This window comes from Pseudorca crassidens, chromosome 16 (assembly GCF_039906515.1).
Source record: "Pseudorca crassidens isolate mPseCra1 chromosome 16, mPseCra1.hap1, whole genome shotgun sequence".
Taxonomy (NCBI): Eukaryota; Metazoa; Chordata; class Mammalia; order Artiodactyla; family Delphinidae; genus Pseudorca; species Pseudorca crassidens.
In genome coordinates, this window is record NC_090311.1 from 23,898,619 (window position 1) to 23,916,858 (window position 18,240).

The 18,240-nt window shown below is 41.2% G+C and overlaps 1 protein-coding gene across 2 annotated transcripts in view; it reads right to left on the reverse strand.

The window, feature by feature from the left end:
* The window catches only part of SORCS3 (sortilin related VPS10 domain containing receptor 3), a 583,956-nt gene that overhangs the window by 210,294 nt on the left and 355,422 nt on the right, over positions 1-18,240 (reverse strand). For both annotated transcript variants that reach the window (XM_067709471.1, XM_067709472.1), the window contains exon 5: positions 4,876-4,949. In XM_067709471.1, the coding sequence (XP_067565572.1) occupies positions 4,876-4,949 (74 nt within the window). The remainder of the gene's footprint in view (positions 1-4,875; positions 4,950-18,240) is intronic.

Below are 18,240 nucleotides of genomic sequence, written 5' to 3' on the forward strand. Positions count from 1 at the left end.
TGATATAATGCTTCTTTGCAACCCTCTTCAAGAAAATGTTTAGTAAAAACCTACATTGCTCTAAAATGCTTTCAGTGTTGAATTTGGGTCATACCACTTGAACGTGACACTCTGTTGAGACTGGGGAAAACATAAATTTTTATTTGGGCTACCCAGGACACTGGTCCGAGAAAACAATCCTAGATATTAAGGAAATATACATAAAATATTAACCAAACTGTTATTTATGATAGTGAAAACTATGAACATTTCCAATGTCCAATAAAAATAGAGTAATACAGTATGTATCTTTACATAACGAAGAGTTGCATAGACAATTAAAATGATGGCTATAAAGATTTTATAATAACATAAAAATTGTTACAACAGCATATTAAGAGGGGAGAAGGGAGATTATACAAATTCACAGGCAATATGTTTAGGCTACACATTAAAGAGCACAGGCACACAGAAAGAGACTGGGAAAAACAAGAACGATGGAAGATTGGAAAGGAAATATTGCAATGAAAGGGTTTTTTAGTCCATATCCTTCCTTTCTCCTTTAAAAGATATTTTCCTAGGATCTCCTATCTATACACACCAGGGAGGACACGTTTTGCTTTTCCATTCTCCCTACCCTCCCTCATGACCTTTCTAAAAGAAGAGAAAAGAAGCTGCTGGCAGAACCATCGCTAGAAATCTACAGTGAGTAAGCCGACCTTAATCAAAGGACAATAGAGCCCATCCCGACTGTCCCTACACACCAGCCACTCCAGCCTGCAGCCAGGCATCACAACAGCTCAGAAGAGCTGTCCACAAGGGACTCTCTCCATGAGCCCCTTAAAGTGGGCTAATCTACAACTTGTTCTACATCTGTTGATTCCTATAAGGTTTTTAAAATCTAAAAACCAGTCTATTTTGCAACCCAAATACTCCAGAAAAGAGGTAAGAGTTTAAGTTCCTGGCACCTTAGTGTGTAGTACTTTACCAGAACACTCTCCTGCAGTGACAGCAAGGAAGAAGAAATGGACCCTGATCTTTCAGGAGAGAGAACAATTAAGGGGAAGTTAGTAAGGAAGAGACATAGGACACATTCTATCTCTCCTTCAAGATAAGGTACGACCAAATGATCAGGGATCAGAGGCACTTAGAGGCCAGTCCAGTTACACAGAGAACTCAGCAAGGCCTAGGATGCCCGTTCCCTCAATGAAAAAGAGGCCAGAAGAGGGTGAACACCTCCAGAAGGTGAGGGGCTGCAGAGGCAAAGCTGTGAACCGTCACAAGTGTTCATATTGGATGTGCAGCGGAAACAATCTTCCCACAGCAGAATGGGCCTGCCTGTTAAGTATCTTCCAATGGAAGGGTGGAAATACTATTCATTTGTAGCTCAGTAGGATATTAAAACAAAAACCAAAAACAAAAATCCCCACTTTTTCCCTACAATAGCTCTGCCCAAGGAGAGACTAGAGAAAGATTACGTTAGGCTACTTAGCCACTCCTGTACTCTCCGTGCAAACTAAAATTGCTAAAACAGTTGGGGTGATGAATGCGAGCGTAATCTGCCTGTTAACCAGGTATCAAATGAGTGAAAAGGTTGCATATAAACGAGTGTTCACGTCAGTCTGATTCTCAGGGCATGAGTTTGATGGCCCAGTCACTCCATGGTGTAAGATTCCTAGGTGACCTCTCTTGATGGCATTAGAACATCTGGAATTCATAAAGAAAATTGTATCTCTAGATGAAGCTTTCAAGATTGATGCTAATGAATATTATGCCCCATGCCCTGTCTAACCCACAGGCACTGTGGGGCACTAAGGAGGAAATGGATCATGATAGCCCCTTATGATTCCCAATGCATTTTCACAGCCATTACACATTGATCATCACTGGAGATGGTCGATTCTTCTCCAGCACACTTGGCAGAAATCTTTTCTGAATCACAGTGTTCTTCCCCCAAAGTCCCTTCTAGGTTGCTACTTTCCGTCAACTGAGGGCGACAGGGGAGAAGAAACCTAGCATTCGTGAAGGCTCTATCCCTAGACATTTGAAAATCTCCAAATTATAGATAACAATATTTGGACAATATTTTGTCTGGTTAGCATGTTCACTCTATTTGTCTACATATCGCAAGATAAGAGTCTTTTATTTCAATGTCTTGTTTTTGGCATGACTGCCCTGTCCCCAGTGCGTCCCCACCGTCCCGAATACCACTTCACCCTGCAGCAACCCTCCCAAAGAAGCAGCTGTAGGGCTTTGGGTTGTTGATCTGTTTTGTTTTTACCATGTCAGAATTATTATGACTCCAGAAAGAGTGAGGACAATAAAGTTAGGTTGAGATGTGGATTCTTGGCAGTAAATTAGACCCATTCGATTGTTATCAGATGTCCACAGGTAAACAGTCTCACTGGGAATGGGATTCAAATTTGCATTCCAGAAAAATGACAAATCACTTATGTGTCACAGTCTTCAGAACTACTGGTAAACATAGTATTTAACACATAACTTACAAATTAAAAATCTGAAATGGTGAAACGAAATTGCCAAGAGTCCAGTTCCGAAAGGATTATATCTGGTCCTTTCAAGAAGCACATGAAACTGACAAGAAGAATATTGTTCCCATTGCACAGATGCGGAAACCAGAGCTTGGAGAGGCGCTCTCTCAACCAAAGCTGTGCCCTACACCCTGAGAAATGCACACTCTGTCTTTCCTCAAGGAGGTGGCCTGTCGATATTTCCACTCCTAACCCATACAAGCCATGTCTCTCCAACATAAGCGCTTTCAACAGCCATGAATTCTGTCATTGGGGAAAATTAAAAAAAGGTCTGTGTAAAAGGAGCTCTTCCTCTGCAACTCCTACGGCACCTAAAAGAATGATCACAGCAATTATACATCAGAAACGGAGAAGTGATAACACAAAAATGGAATTTTCAGCTACCACTTGGCTAGCCAGCACAGGCACTAACTTTTATATTTCCCCATGGGGGCATATACGAAAGAAGCACAGAGTGGAGAAGAGGTGAAATGCAATTGCCAGGACCTGGGGATTTATTCTTTCTGCTATACAAAGGAAGGGGGAAGGCAGACCGCAACTGGAACATTCTCTTCTTGCTCTTTGCAAAACAAAGGAAAATGCTGCCCTTCATCCACTTAACTTAGTTTCCTTCAGAAACAATGACAAGTCTTATCCAGTCTACTGTACTTTCCTTCTCCGTCAACGTGATTTCCTAGTCGGCTAACTGCCTTACCATCTCAAGAGTTTGTTCCAGAAATAGCAGAGGGCTACTTTTTTCTTTTTGAGGGACTTCTGAGTGTTGGCGCACTGAGAAACTGGCAAAAAGCAAACAGGCAGTAGTTATATAGCTAGAACATCAGAAAAACAAATACTTCCTTTTTCCGCCTTAGTCTATTGAAAAAAAATCTTAATACAATTCTAAATACGACCAAATAATCATTGTAATACTAGTTACAGACCAAATAATAGTTGGTCTGAAAAGGGAAAAATAACTGGGCATAGCCAAGGTATTGAGTCAAAAGCAGTGATCCCAATTCCCTTTGTTCTCCCAGTACTTTGTGTATACTACGACACGGTTGATTTTCACAGTGTGCTTCAGCAATCATCATTTTAATTCTGGACAAAGTTCTATAGGTGCAGAGGGGACTGGGTGAAAACGCTGCTTCCAAAGATGTTGGTATGGTTGTATAGACATACAGGGATACATATACCTACATGACCACCACCCACCCACACACCACCCCCGCCTTGTGGAAGGCATAAATGGCCATCTTGTGACTTCTTAAGGGACTGACTAAGGTATTTAAAATGAGACATGGAAGAGGTACTACTTTCAAATACTGTTAATTTTTTTCTGCTTTTAATTAAGCACATACTTAAGCATATTATACACTCTGGTGTATGCTCCCTACATATATTTGGCCATCACTTCTGCCGCAATGAAAGCGAGGTACAACTAAGAAGCATTTCATGGAGCAAGGAAGAGTAAAAGGTAAAATTATATCAAACCAAGTTTACTTTGCTACAACCGAGGTAACAACAGTACGCATGTATTTAAAAAATACCAATTAATAACAACACTTGCCCCTTGTACAAGAGTAAATCTGTTCTCCCTGATAATACCAACGAAAATTTACAACATAATATATAGTTAATGAAGTATTTTTCAATTAAAAAAGAATGACATTTTCTGATCGGAGGAAGGGCTAATTCTTCATCTTAAACACATATTCACTCTTAAAGAAGTTTTTCAAAATGTGCTCCACAGAAGTGGCTCTGAAGGATTCAGGTGTGACATGAGAAAGGGATTCTGGAGTGAAATGAGTTTGGGAATCAGTAACTTTGTGTTTGGCAGCTTCCCTCCCTCTGGGCTTCTCCAGAGTCTTCAATATCCTAACGTGAATCCTGAGTCTCCAGGAGGGCAGAGTTAGATAACCGTTACCTAAAATTATGTGACCACAGAAATGCCTTTGGAAGGAGAACCACTGTGTGGAACTAATGTTCTTCAGACTATGTTTTCGGAATACTGCTTTTAGAATAGGTTCATGAAATATCTACTACTTTCCAAACAGAAGGGAGACTAGTACACAGCTAAGAGCACCCCATCATGACCTCCTCATGGAGCTCTCCAGCCCATAAGTCACCAGGGATTATGCTACAAGCAGAGTCTTCTCAGGAAGTCTTAGTGGGGCCTGAGATTGGGCGCTTCTAACAAGTTCCCAGGTGATGCGGATGCTGCTGGTCTGTGAACCAAACTCTGAGTAGCAAAGGGCTAGGACACACATGACCTCAAGTGCTGAAGGTGTCCAGGAATTGTCCCGAGTGCTATGTTGCCTGATAATTCCTTATCCAAGAGGGTGGTGAGACTGAGGACGGGGCTTACCAGTAAAACCTGTTGGGTGTGATGCGTTCATGCATGAGTTGCCACCGTCTCCCGAAGTCCATGGAGCTGTAGAGCTGCAAAACAAGGAAGTGAGGAGAGCATAAGTATCAAGGGACACTGTTTAACCGAAATACACGTGTCACCCTTCTGGAGATGAACATTCCAATCCATCAGAGCGCCTAATGCACTCAAGTAGGCATCCATTCTATCCAAATACATGAATATGACTGTGCTATGCTTATCATGGGGTCTTCTAATTCAATATACATCCAATACATCAGTTTCATTCAGGAAATATTACTGAACATTGGCACCATGAGTGAACTACGTTTTTTAAAGTCTCTTTTTTGTCCAGTAAATAACAGATATGTTTGTGTGTGGTCGTGTATATATATATATATATATATACACACACACACACACACACACACACACACATACATATAACTCAAAATAATCTAAAAGGTAGTTAAAGAGATATATTAGCATTTCGACTTTATAGATGAAGACATCAATGCTCAGTTCTACAAAGTGACTATAGCAGCCGTATGGAAAACCAGGATGTCTATGCTGATTTAGCAGATGCCAGGTTTATACTACAACACATCAACTCCACCAACTCTCACAGTATTTATTCAGACCAGGCTCTTACTCCATGAGTAAGTACCAACTACTATGTGTGTCCAACTCTGCACATGGGAAAAATAGGCAAAACTACTCTGACCCTCAAATATACATACAGGTCCACCACATCAAACGGGAAAATGGGGCAAAGGCTAAGGCTCCAGGAGGTGAGAGATGGGAAAGATAAACTGGGGTAAAAATGGAACAATGAGGCTTCCTGAAGAAATATATTTTGAGCTAGGCCTTTGGAAATAGGTGGTGTGGACCAGAGAGAAGGTGGATTGAGATTTTCCTGGGTGGAAGAGACAATGTGGAGAAAGGTGTTAATATGGCTAAGGTCTTGAGCTTGGCTCTGGGGGCGCTTCTAAGAGAAAGGAGGGATGTGATAACAGTTGCTGGCCAAAAGCAGTTGGAGGCTGTCTGTCTGTCTGTCTCCCTATTCATCCATCCATCTATCTATTTGCAGATGTTTTTATATCTCTCTGTATGTACATTTATATTGGAGAGGGGCTTGGGAGGAAGGAGAGGGTTTGTGAGGACCAGACCATCCCATATGGGAAGAATTTATCCACATAATTTATTGCAAGAACTGAGTATTCCATGCAGGGTTTTAAGAAATAGATCACTTTCTTTCCCATGGCATATGCTGAGACTTAAGACAGATGTTTCTCAATTAAATATAGGAGAGACTTTGGTTGGTGCCTTCTATAACCCAGAGATATCAATCAGACTCTCTGTCGGCCCTGCTTCCAATCTGAGCAAACAGAACCCCAAATTCCTTCAAATAAAACCAGGAGAGGAAGACTGTGTCTTCCTCTGCTGCAAACTCTAGCAACAGGTCAGGCAAAAACCTTGAGGGTCACACCGACCCCTGAATCCGCCAGGGAAATCATCAGACCCTCCATCATGGAGGCTGCTTGTCGTGGCAGAACGCCACCCACCACAGCTCCTGCTCGGGCGCACTGCTGGGAGAAGCACGGCTCCTCTCATCCCATGCTCTTCCCAACAGAAACAACTAGAGCTCAGTGCCGATCTATGCATCCAAGCCTGTTCCACTTCCTGCCTCCCTGTCTCTGGTTTTGCTTTTTCAGCTTTTCAGTTTGACTGATGAGAGAAAAATCAAATTGAATTCTCTGCCTGGAGGCTGGTTCAGATGAACAGAAAGAGTAGGCTCCTATTCATTAAGGGCCTTGGGTTAGCTATCTTGTCTCTCAATCTACAGTAAGTTGCTGAGTCTGAAATGAATTGTATTCTCCCACAAGCTGAATCTTTGCAGCCTCTCCATCTATCCATCCATCCATTCATTCATTCACTAAAAGTACATCAAACAACTACTATGCTTTAAGCACTGAACTAAGTGCCCGGATTACAAAGGTTAAAAATACCGTGGATAGTAAAAGATAGAAATCCAGACAATTACACTGCCATGCATTATATGTCATAATATTAATACTGTTTATCTCTGCAATGGTAAGATTGTGGGCAATGGATATTTTCTTCTTTCAGTTTTTGGGATTTTAAAAAAATTATTGTGAACATGTATTACTTTAGTAATTTAAAAAATGAAAGCTCTGACACTGAAATAGAAACAAAGCACATAGGAAATCACTCAACAGAAAGTGCTAGAAGATTGTTTAATGGTATGAAAATGTTCATTATATATTATTTATTTAAAAATATGTTACAAACCATGCACATATCGATGCTAATTTTATTTAAAGTATTGCATAACTTGAAATATATTAGAAGAGAATATGTCAAAACATTAGTAGTGGTTATCTCTGAATTGTGGAATGATGGGTAATTTATACACTTTTTAAAGCTTCCCATTATTTTTAGATTTCTTTACAATAGATATATATTATACTTCAATAGTAATAGTAGCCTATGGTTTATTCTATTTAAATTTATGTAACAATAATTTTCTTTTTATAATGTACATGTTATATTTATCTATCCTTTAAAAGACCAAGAATTAAACTTGCAATTTTTCCACCGGGGAACTGGAATTAGACAAAGCAACATGGGACTTTCCATAAAATGGTATTTCACAGAGGTTATTATCATGGATAGCGGTGAATGAATCCTTCCTTGGACAGAAAATGTATTAGCTCACGCAGTGTTTATATAGTCCTGCATGGCTTCAACCCAAAGTGTTTCATGCAACATTAAAATAAAATGTATTTTCCAAACAATAAACATGTTTAAAACGTTTCTTGTTTACACAAAGTTACACATGAGACGGTGTTCTCCTCCATATACTGCCTTACGATGTCCCCTCCCTTCAAGGATGTCATTCTTGGACTTTTACCAAAGAACAATCCAGACCCCCTTCTCTCCCTTCTTCCACTATATGTCATGGTCTCATCTCTCTTAACAAGCACGCACTCAGCAGTGACATGCACACGCAGTGCCCTAAATGAATCATCGGAACAGCTGGAAAATATGAAAGAGCACGTTCTTTTCCTTATTGATTCAGTTATTCGTTCCTTAATTATATCAGCCTGCCAGGGAAAAGCATCTGATAGCTGAAAAACTAAAGAGGCAATTTAATCAATGTAATATTCCACAGGAAGAACAACAAGTTGTATCTGGAAAGCTTAAGTTCAAAGAATAATACGACTGCATTAGGAGGTTATGGGTTGAATTATGCCCCACCCCCCAAAAAAAGATCTGGCTAAGTCCTAACCCCCAGTATCTCAGAATGTGACCTTATTTGGAAATAAGGTCTTTGAAGATGATCAAGTTAAAATAAGGTCAGGATGGGCCTTAATCCAATATGACTGATATTGTCATAAGGAGAAATTTGGACACATAGACAGACACAGAGGGGAGACAATGAGAAGACACCCAGAGAGAAGGCCATGTGAAGACAAAGAATTTTAGTGATGTATCTACAAGCCAAGGGATGCCAAAGACTTCTGGCAAATCACCAAAAGCTAAGAAGAATCGAAGCCGCCCCTATAGGTTTTAGAGGGAGCATGGTCCCGCTAACACCTTCATTATAGACTTCTAGCCTCCAGAATGGCGGGACAATGGAATTCTCTTGTTCCAAGTCATCCAGTTTGTGACACTTCGTTATAGCAGCCCTAGGAAACTAATACAGGCATCTTACTCTTGCTACCAGGAGTAATAGTGACAGATCTGGCTACATTTTTCTGTTGTTTTCTTGTCTCCACTCCTAGGCATTTAGTTGTAAGGCCAGAAGTATTATTTAGGGCCAGACTGTTGAATCTGTGGTTGAAAACCAAACTCTCACTTGCCTATATTTCTCTGTCCTGTGCCCTTTTACCACACCCCTAAGGATATTTTCTAAGAATAACTGTGAATTCATAAAGACCATATGGCAGTAACCAGACATAATCAGAAGGGGCAACAAACTGTACATTTTATAGGAGCTTTTGGTATTCCAGCCAGATTCCCTAGAGCCAGCAGATCTCCCATGTAGAGGGAAGGACGGTTTGGAATACATTTATATAAAAGCTCTCCCCTGTAGGCAGATTCACACTTAGTGTGTAACTGTCCTGATTTTTTGCTCAAAACCCATGGAGTTTAGGTAGCATTCCACTGAACTATGGCCATGACGATCTTGGTCTTCAAAAAAAAATGAGACTGGTTTCTGCTCAAAATAAGGTCTCTGCACCTTTTTCCTTGGTAGCCACAGAGCAAGTGGGAGGGCTTGGCTGGCTTCTGCAATGTTGCAGGAAGAATCCCCCGTGTTGTGGCAATATTAGTGGTAGGCAGAAGAGAAACCAGGTCACATGGCAACAAAGAGTCCTTTCTAACCTGTGCCTCTGGTTGCTTCCTCAGATGTTCTCCAAAGAACTCCTTTCTTGATAACGAGGGGAAACAATTGCATCCAAGGTCCCTCTAAGCTCTGGAGATGTAGACAAGAACTTCTGTCCTCAGTAACCATTTTCCTTTGCCCTTATGAGTTATAAGGCATCTATACCATAAAGATATTTATAAAAAGACATAGACAGTCACCTAGTTATGCCATCCTATTTGAGATGGCAACACTTTTCTTCCCTTCTTGAAGATTTCTAGCCACGAAGATTTTCCCTCTCTCAGATGGTTTACATCCATTCCTTCATTTAACAAATATTGATCAAATGTCTATTAAGAACCAAGCACTGTTCTGTGGGTTTAGGATACATCAGTAAACCAAAAAGACAAAAAGTCTCTGCTGTCAGGGACTGTACATTCTAGCGGAGATCGAGAACTCAAATGCCCTAAAGTTCACTGTGTGAATAAGTGAGGGAGGGATAAGGAAAGCAGTACCACTACTTGTATTCTTTAGACAGGCTCATTTTGCTGGCACGTAATGCACTAAGGAAATTTCTTTGCTTATCCAAGAGGATTTTTCCCATTTTTCTTGAAACACTTGATAAAAGGCTACCTTTTATTTTCCTGCTTTTAATAGAGACCTGAGTTCAAAAAATGTTTCACTTTCCTCTTAACTCTAAGAAAAACACCATACAAGCCTGATAATGTTTGGCAGATGAAATTTCCCCACAATGCTGGGGAGAAGCAGGGAGTCCAGAGAGCTCACGCTCCATCAAAAAATGGGCTTAGCTGTTCCCTAGCTGGACAGGAGTGCTGAGCCAGTGTGGTCAGGCTTTAGAACCCTGAAGAGAACCTGAAAATTCGGATTTTTTATGGGAAATCTCCATCTTTTTCAATTTTGGCAAAACTTGAAAAATTCAAAACATACTGCAGGGCAAATAAGATGTGTCTTAATCCAGATGGCCAAGTGCTGCCTGAGGACCACCAATTGGCGATCTGAATCCTAGCATACACCTACAACTGCCTGCAGGAGACAGTGGGACTATTTGACCTTGAAGTAAGACTGCCAGATTTAGCAAATAAAAATACAGAACGGGAATTTGTATTTTCAGATAAAAAATAAACCATTTTTTTTGTGTAAGTGCATCCTGTGTAACAGCAGGGATATGCCTATATATATATATATACGTATATATATATATACGAATATATATATATATATATATATATTTTTTTTTTTTTTTGCAGTACACGGGCCTCTCACTGTTGTGGCCTCTCCCATTGCGGAGCACAGGCTCCGGATGCGCAGGCTCAGCGGCCATGGCTCACGGGCCCAGCCGCTCCGCGGCATGTGGGATCCTCCCACACCGGGGCACGAACCCGTGTCCCCTCCATCGGCAGGCGGACTCCCAACTACCGCGCCACCAGGGAAGCCCGATATGCCTATATTTTTAAAACGTTGTTATTTACCTGAAATTCAGATTTAATTACATGCCCTATATTTTGTCTGGCAGCCTTACCTTGAAGTCCCTCCCATTCCATCTCTAAAAGTCTGAATTATAAGATGCAGCCCCTTATATTGGGCTTCTTGACTCTTTGACATTGGATGCCACCAAGTGAATAAAAGAATCTCCAAATTACTGTAAATACTTCCTGTGATCAATTCAGTCAAACCATTTCACTCAATCTATTTAATGTCAATTGAGCACTAGCCTGTGCTAAGCTTACTACCAGGTATGATGATACAAAGGTGAAGAACACAAGGTTCCCTGATCTCTAGATGAGAAGATGGATGTGTCAACAGGTAAGTGCAACATGACACGAGGAAGCCCCTGTCAACAGAGGCAGAGGAGGGCTAGGAGGATTCAAAGGAAGGAGTGGTCAGGTCTGCTGGGCTTGGCACTAGGCCAGGGACTGAGTCAGAATGGATGAAGAGGAGCTGGCCTGAAGGGTAAGTTCCCCCCAAAACACTGCAGCTAACAAAGGCGAAGATTTCTAGACATTAGAAAAGATGTTGGAGAAACAAACATTATCTCATCCTCCTACAAAAGTACAACTCATCTGGCCATGGATCAGTGTACACTGGTCTAACATCTCAAAGGAGAAAGAGCAGAGATGGAAAGGGGTCTGAATAAGGGCACGTAAAGGATTCAAGAGGAACAGGGGAAAACAGCTCTGCAAGAGCCTAGGTGTGAGGATAAAATGAAGACTTAAAGATGCACCGTGATGTGCTTCCCTGGTGGCGCAGTGGTTGAGGGTCCGCCTGCCGATGCAGGGGACACGGGTTCGTGCCCCGGTCCGGGAAGATCCCACATGCCCGTGAGTCATGGCTGCTGAGCCTGTGCGTCCAGAGCCTGTGCTCCGCAACGGGAGAGGCCACAACAGTGAGAGGCCCGCGTACCGCAAAAAAAAAAAAAGATGCGCCGAGAGAGTGAAGGCTATGAAAGTAGAGAGGGGTAAGCAGATACACACTTGTTTATCAAGTTTCAAAACATCCTCCCTTGAAACCTAAAAGAGGCAAGATTACAACAGCAAAAATGAATGACTACTTTTAAAAGCAAGTTCATAAAATTCATTACTCTAAGAAGTCGGTGAGAAAAGCACAGGATATCCTATAACAGTTTAAGACTCAATGCTTCTCAAAGTTTTTCATCAAAACATCTCTAACAGCCAAAGGGAATAAAGCATCCCACCAGGAATCTGGAGGTTTGACCTTAAGCAGTCTGACATAAGGGCAAACATTTTCAAGTCTCTAATTTTCACCAGAAAATTCCATGGATGTTTTATAGTCTACTCTATATCTGTGCTTAGAATAAAAAAATAAATTTCTTCACAAATCTTCAAGTGAAATGGACCCTCCAGAAAGACACTCTATATCTATCACACTCTCTTTACACCACTGTCCCCGAGAGGTGCATTTTTAGTCCCAATTTGAAGAGGGGGGGATTGACACCAAAAATGGCTGATGCATAGTTAGGGACCAGATGCTACTGATGGGGTAACTCATTTCACTGTCTCAACTGTGTAGGGTGACTACAAGCGGGGTTTGTGATCATTTCTTGGTGCCTACGACAACTGGAATCCTGGACTTGATATGAGGAGACACCCTTGGGCAGGGTTTTCATTTAATTTTATGACCAAGGGAGAGGAAAACATGTAGTTCTGGTGATACCATACTTGCCAGAAAGCAATTCCATTAGACCCTGTTTGCTAACATAGCAAGCCTTATTTTTGTCATGGCTTTTGTAGGACTCCTCAGGCTTATCCACCCGACTGGACCTCCAATTCAGAGGTCATATGTACATCTGAATAAGCAAAACCTTTTGTTTCCCAAGTCAGTGTTCTACTCCTTGCTAGAGGTGCTGGTGACTCTAAAGGCCCATCTGAGCACACAAAGCATAGACGATGCTTGCGCCCAGATGCCCCAGTGCCCACCCCACAGTAAAGATGCTTTCTTCCAATCGGGCACACAGAAACTGGCTCATAAGGATGTTAGTGTCTACACTCTGTCAAAGGGGGGACACCGTGCTCATTCCCCACCTGCCTTTTCCTCCAGGATTCTCTCCATCCGCCTTATTTTCCAAGTTGCAGCCACACTAGCCTTCTTTAGCTTCTCAAACATGCCATGGACTCTCAAGTCCAAGGGCTTTTGCACATGCTGTCCCATCTGCCTAAAATGCCCTTCCTCCACTCTGCACCTTCTCCCTCTTTCCATGCATGTACCCAACTGCTGCTCCTGCGTCAGGTCTCAACAGAAATAGCCCTTCCGAAGGGAAGCTCTTTGGTCACCTCCTGCCCCAGACAGCACGAGGTCCACCTGCCATCTGCTCTCATGGCTCTCTATCCTCTTATTTCATAATATTCACCAAAATATGAAATTATATATTTGTGTAATTATATGACTGACGTCTGTCCTCCTTTCTAGATAGTAGGAATTGCCACTTTAATAGTCCCAGGTGTTTAACACAGTGCCAGGTCTGGAAGAATAGATGCTCAATAAATATGTCCTGAATGAATACATGATTATTCCATTTCAAGCCTTTCAAAGTTCTATTCCTTCCACCTGAAAGGCCTCCCTTCCCTTCCCAAACTTGTCTAAATTCTACCCTTCTTTCAATATTAGTTCAAATTGTCTCCTGTCCATGAAACCACACTTGGTCAAAAGAGACAAGATTATAAAAGGAAAACTAAAGGACTACTTTTAAAAGCAAATTCATAAAAGAAGCTGGAGAGAAAGGAAGAGTATCCTATGAATAGTATCTCTTTTCTCGTAATTAACACCAAGTGTCCAACCAGACTCCAGTAACAGGTTTCTCTTATAAGCTCTCAAATTGCTTTTATTTAATTCATCCAACCATTAATCTGGTCACTTAATTCACTTATGCATCAAAACTTCAGGTAATCTCTTCAGATAGATTAGGGGCCCCTGGGTGAGAGAATCCCATTTGAAATCTTGACCCCTTCAAAGAAATTTCCACTGAGCTGCTCGACAACACAGAATCAGAGAATCATAAACTTTTATAGCTAAGAGTGTCCTTAGAGGTAATCTGGAAAATTCTTTTTACACATGGGGAATCTAAGGCTCAGAGAACCTAAGTGACTTGCCTAGTATCACACAGCTAGTTAATTGTGGAGCTAGAATTCAAACCCAGCGTCTTGATTCCCACCTCAATGCTCTTGTAATTGTGCTGTATTGTCGTTTTTTGTTAATTGCTTGATCCTAAAAGAAAAACAAGTTAATATAACCTCACAGGAATAATGGCTCATTTGGGTATACCATACATGAATAACACCGTGCCTTGAATCTCTTCAGCACTTTTATTTACAAATCATTTTCACAATTCATTTTATCCTCTTTCACGCTGAAGAGTATTTTCTGAGCTAACAGACACATGAGACAATCTTACAAACAATTCACATAGTATTTACCAAAATCCATTGTTTTGTCTCCACAGTCCTATTGTCTTGGCCATTTTCCTTTGCAATCAGATTCTATTCATTTTTATTCATTATGATTCAGAAGCATCTCATTTTAAGCAGTACCCTTTGAACACAGATGTTGGTATTCCTCCACAAGCTGACTTTGTTCTGACCCACACCTCTCCCCCTATACCTGTGTTCTCTCTCCTTCATGGTTTTGGTTTCACATCACCTCCTACTATTAATATCCACTTTATCACCTACTTTACTGGCTTTTCACTGCGTTCAATTTGTCTTTAACTCTTTTCCAAGTTAAATTTGTTTTTCTTTCCCCCAAAACATGAATCTAAAAGAGATGGAAAGAACTTAATTTTTTTTTAGTTTTAGGTCATTTATTTAATGTAAATTACTATCTTTAAGTATCAAAACAATAATACCTGCCTTTAATTTGGAAGAAATGAAGACTTTACTAGACCTACCGTATGAAACACCATTTGAAATATATCTCCAGGTGGACTATTTAAACATGCTCATGATTTTAGCATTAATACGTGACCAGAAACTCTAAAAATTCATTCAAACTCAAGACATTAAAGAGGAAAAAATAGTGTATATTTCAAAGTCTATTCTTTCAGAAAAATAAAAATAAAGACAAAAAGAAACTTACATTTATGGAGGATCTGCCCCTGACAGGTGTTTCTGTATATGGTTTAACTGACTCAAAATAAACACTTTTTGATGGTTATTTCTGTCCACACTTCTTGGAGAAGAACACTGAGGACTTGCTCTAGATCCCAAAGCAAACTCCAAGACATCTGATTCCCAAACCAGTGTTCATTCCAAAATACCTGCTGCCATTGAAAAATGAGTGCTATCAAGGAAACAACCTGAACTGTAAGGGAGCTCAAACTATAATATCCCAGAAAGGTTGTCAAAACTTGAGGCTGTGGCACAGAAAACTGACCAAGGAGCAAAGAGGTTTATAACTGTTTTCAAACATGGGAAAAAGTTGTTCTGTGGAAGGACAATGAGACTTTCTCCTGCTGCATCAAAGGGCAGAGCAGTACCAAAAGGTGATCTAGACAGAAGTAAATGTTGTCTTGACATAAGAAATAATATTCTAATGGAAAGAACTCCCCAAGGCTGGAAGAAGCTTCCTTGCATGGCAACAAGTTCTCCAGGGAGTTACTGGATGTGCTTAAGTAGAAAACGGATGAGCACTTTGATTCAGGTGATACCATCAGGAAATTAAAGCATCAGATAGGGTTTAAGCCAATGAGTTCTTAGGTACCTTTAGATACATGATCTTTGATTCTTAATCCAAGAGCAATAATCCTAGGAAGAGAACCCAAGAGCATATTCACTAATCATGCCCCCTAAATATTTGTAAAAGCTGGCAGAGGAATTTTTTTCAAAGGCACTCAAATGTTGTTGGAAAGGCCAGGACTCTGTGTGGCAGCTTTGATGGATTCATTCAGCCTCCCTGTATCTAAGACCTTTGCAAAAGGATTTTCAGCTCCTCCCTTCAAGAGCTAGAATGTATTTCTTCACCCCTTGTTTGGGCATCAGAATGCAGCAGAAGAATCCCAGTTCTGAGTGTAGTCCCTCAAAAGCCTTGGACACTTCCAATCTTTCAGAATGCTGTCACCCAGGGTGAACAAACCTTGGCTAGCCTGCTGGAGGATGAAAGACCACATGGAAGAGAACCCAGCATACAGCCATCTCAGACCATCATACAGCCAGCTGAGCTCTAACTAGAAAAGCGAGCCCAGACAAAATCAACACAGTTGCCAACCCAGCCACAGCTGACCACAGACACGTGAATGAATCTAGCCGAGACCAGAAAAATCACCCAACTAATCCACAGAGTTGTGAGCAATAATTCAGGTTTATTGTTGTAAGCTTCTAAGTTTAGGGAGAGTTGGTTACACAGCATTAGCTAGCTGCTACACAGACCTTAGATACAAGTATTGGCTCTACCACTGGCCTAGCTGAGCTGTTTTGAGGAAGACTTTAAGTTCTTCAATCTCAGTCTTCTTATCTAAGTATGATGAAGGGCTTTCTCCACAATAGTGGCTCTCAAACATCAAAGTTATTCAGATGTCTTGTTAAAAATGTATATTTCAGGCCCTCCTCTAGAAATTCTGATTTGGAGGGTCAAGAGTGGAGCCCAGAAATATGCATTTTGACAAGATATCAGATGATCCTAATGTAAATGCAGAGGAACCACACATGGAGAAACTCTGTTCTAGATCATTCTTATGGAAGCTTGGACATTTATAACTAAGCTCATCATCCTGTCTTCAGTCAATCTCTACCTTCATCACAGGTAGAGGACGCCCAGCTGAACATTTGGAGCTCCTTAGAGATGGGGGTGTCACAGACACTCTAAGGCCCAGTAGAGAAGAGTGACTTGCCCTTAAGTCAGACAGCTTTTCGCTCCTGGGAAACCCGCTCCTAGCTCCATCCCAGAAACCAGAACCTGGGAAAAGAAGATAGGCAGACTGCTTCCACTCAAAAAGATTCTGTCCAACTGCCAATGCTGGAACACGATTACATAGCAAACAGCATAGCCTCAGCTAAAACGCAGAGTAACAGCTGGACTGTGTTCCCTGAAAGTACAATGCATTTATTACACAGATAATTAGACTTCCCTCTAGATCCAAAAGTCATATGGTCTGTGCATTAAGCAAAGGGGACTTACCACAGCCTAGCCAACCCTTGCCCAAAGCGCACAGAAAATGCTGATCCCTGGGTTCTAAAATGGGGTGAGGAGGGAGCTGGGGTGAAGCCAGGAAGACAGCAACTTCTCTGATGTTCTTCTGTTCTTGGCTTTAGTGACCCAAGTCAGTGGTTCTCAACTCTGCATCACAGTTACCTAAAAGTTTTAAACAATAGTGATACCTGGGCCCCATCTTAGAAAACTTAAATCAGAATCTTTAGGAATAGACTTCTTGGGCATAGGTATTTTTAAAGGTCTCCAGGTAACTCTAATGTGCAGACAGGGTTGAATACTACTGGTCTAAAACAGAGGTTGGCAGACTATGATCCACCTCTTCTCATAAAGAAAGTTTGACTGGAACCTAGCCATACTCATTCGTTTAGAGTTGAGTGTTGCAACAGAGATCATATGGCTAGCAAAGCCTACAATACTATTCAGTTCTTTCCAGAAAGTTTGCCGACCGCTGCCCTTAGGTACTGGTCTTTAGACTCGGTTAAGAGGTCCCAACAGAGGAATTTTATCCTGAATGCCTCCTAGCTTGGTTACACACCCTTTTAACCTATTTCTCCAACACCAGGAGCCCGCAAGTACATGATAATAATAATAACTAATGTCTAACGAGTACTTATCATACGTCAGGTACTAGATTAAGTGGTTTGCATCTTCGCCTTTAAATCCTACAACCACCCTGAGAGGAAATCTGGTTACCGTCATCTTACAGAATGGAAAACTGAGCTTTGGAGAGGACTGAGTTACTTGTCTGAAAACACAGAGTAAGTGCAGAGATCAGATTTAAATCAGGCTGTCTGATTCCATGGCCTATGTGCTCAATAACCACACAAGCCGAGATTCACAACATGGAAACGTGGAGCTTCTGAGCCAGACAGCAATGGGAGCCTGGGCAGGCTGCTTCCAGGGGCAGGGGGAGGGGAGTTCTAAGAATACCTACCACACAGAGCTGTGGTAAGATTAGGGGTAGCACGATGCCTACTAAAATGAAACTGTCTGGCAGACAAACTATTTTTTTGGTCAGATTTTTCTTCTGAAGACATTCTTGACAATATTTCACTAATTATTTTCATCCATTTAATCACTCAGTAATTTAGTGAACACCTTACCTGAACCAGGCATGGTTCTATATTCTAAGGATACAGCAAAGAACAAGGTGCTAGAAAACACAGTTGTCAAAAAAAATATGTATATATATTTTAAAATATATTTCATTCACTTACTGCCCATTTCTCCCACTACCATGTACACTCCATGAACTGAGGGGTCAGCAGCCTTTTGTGCTTGGGAACAGTAGACAGATC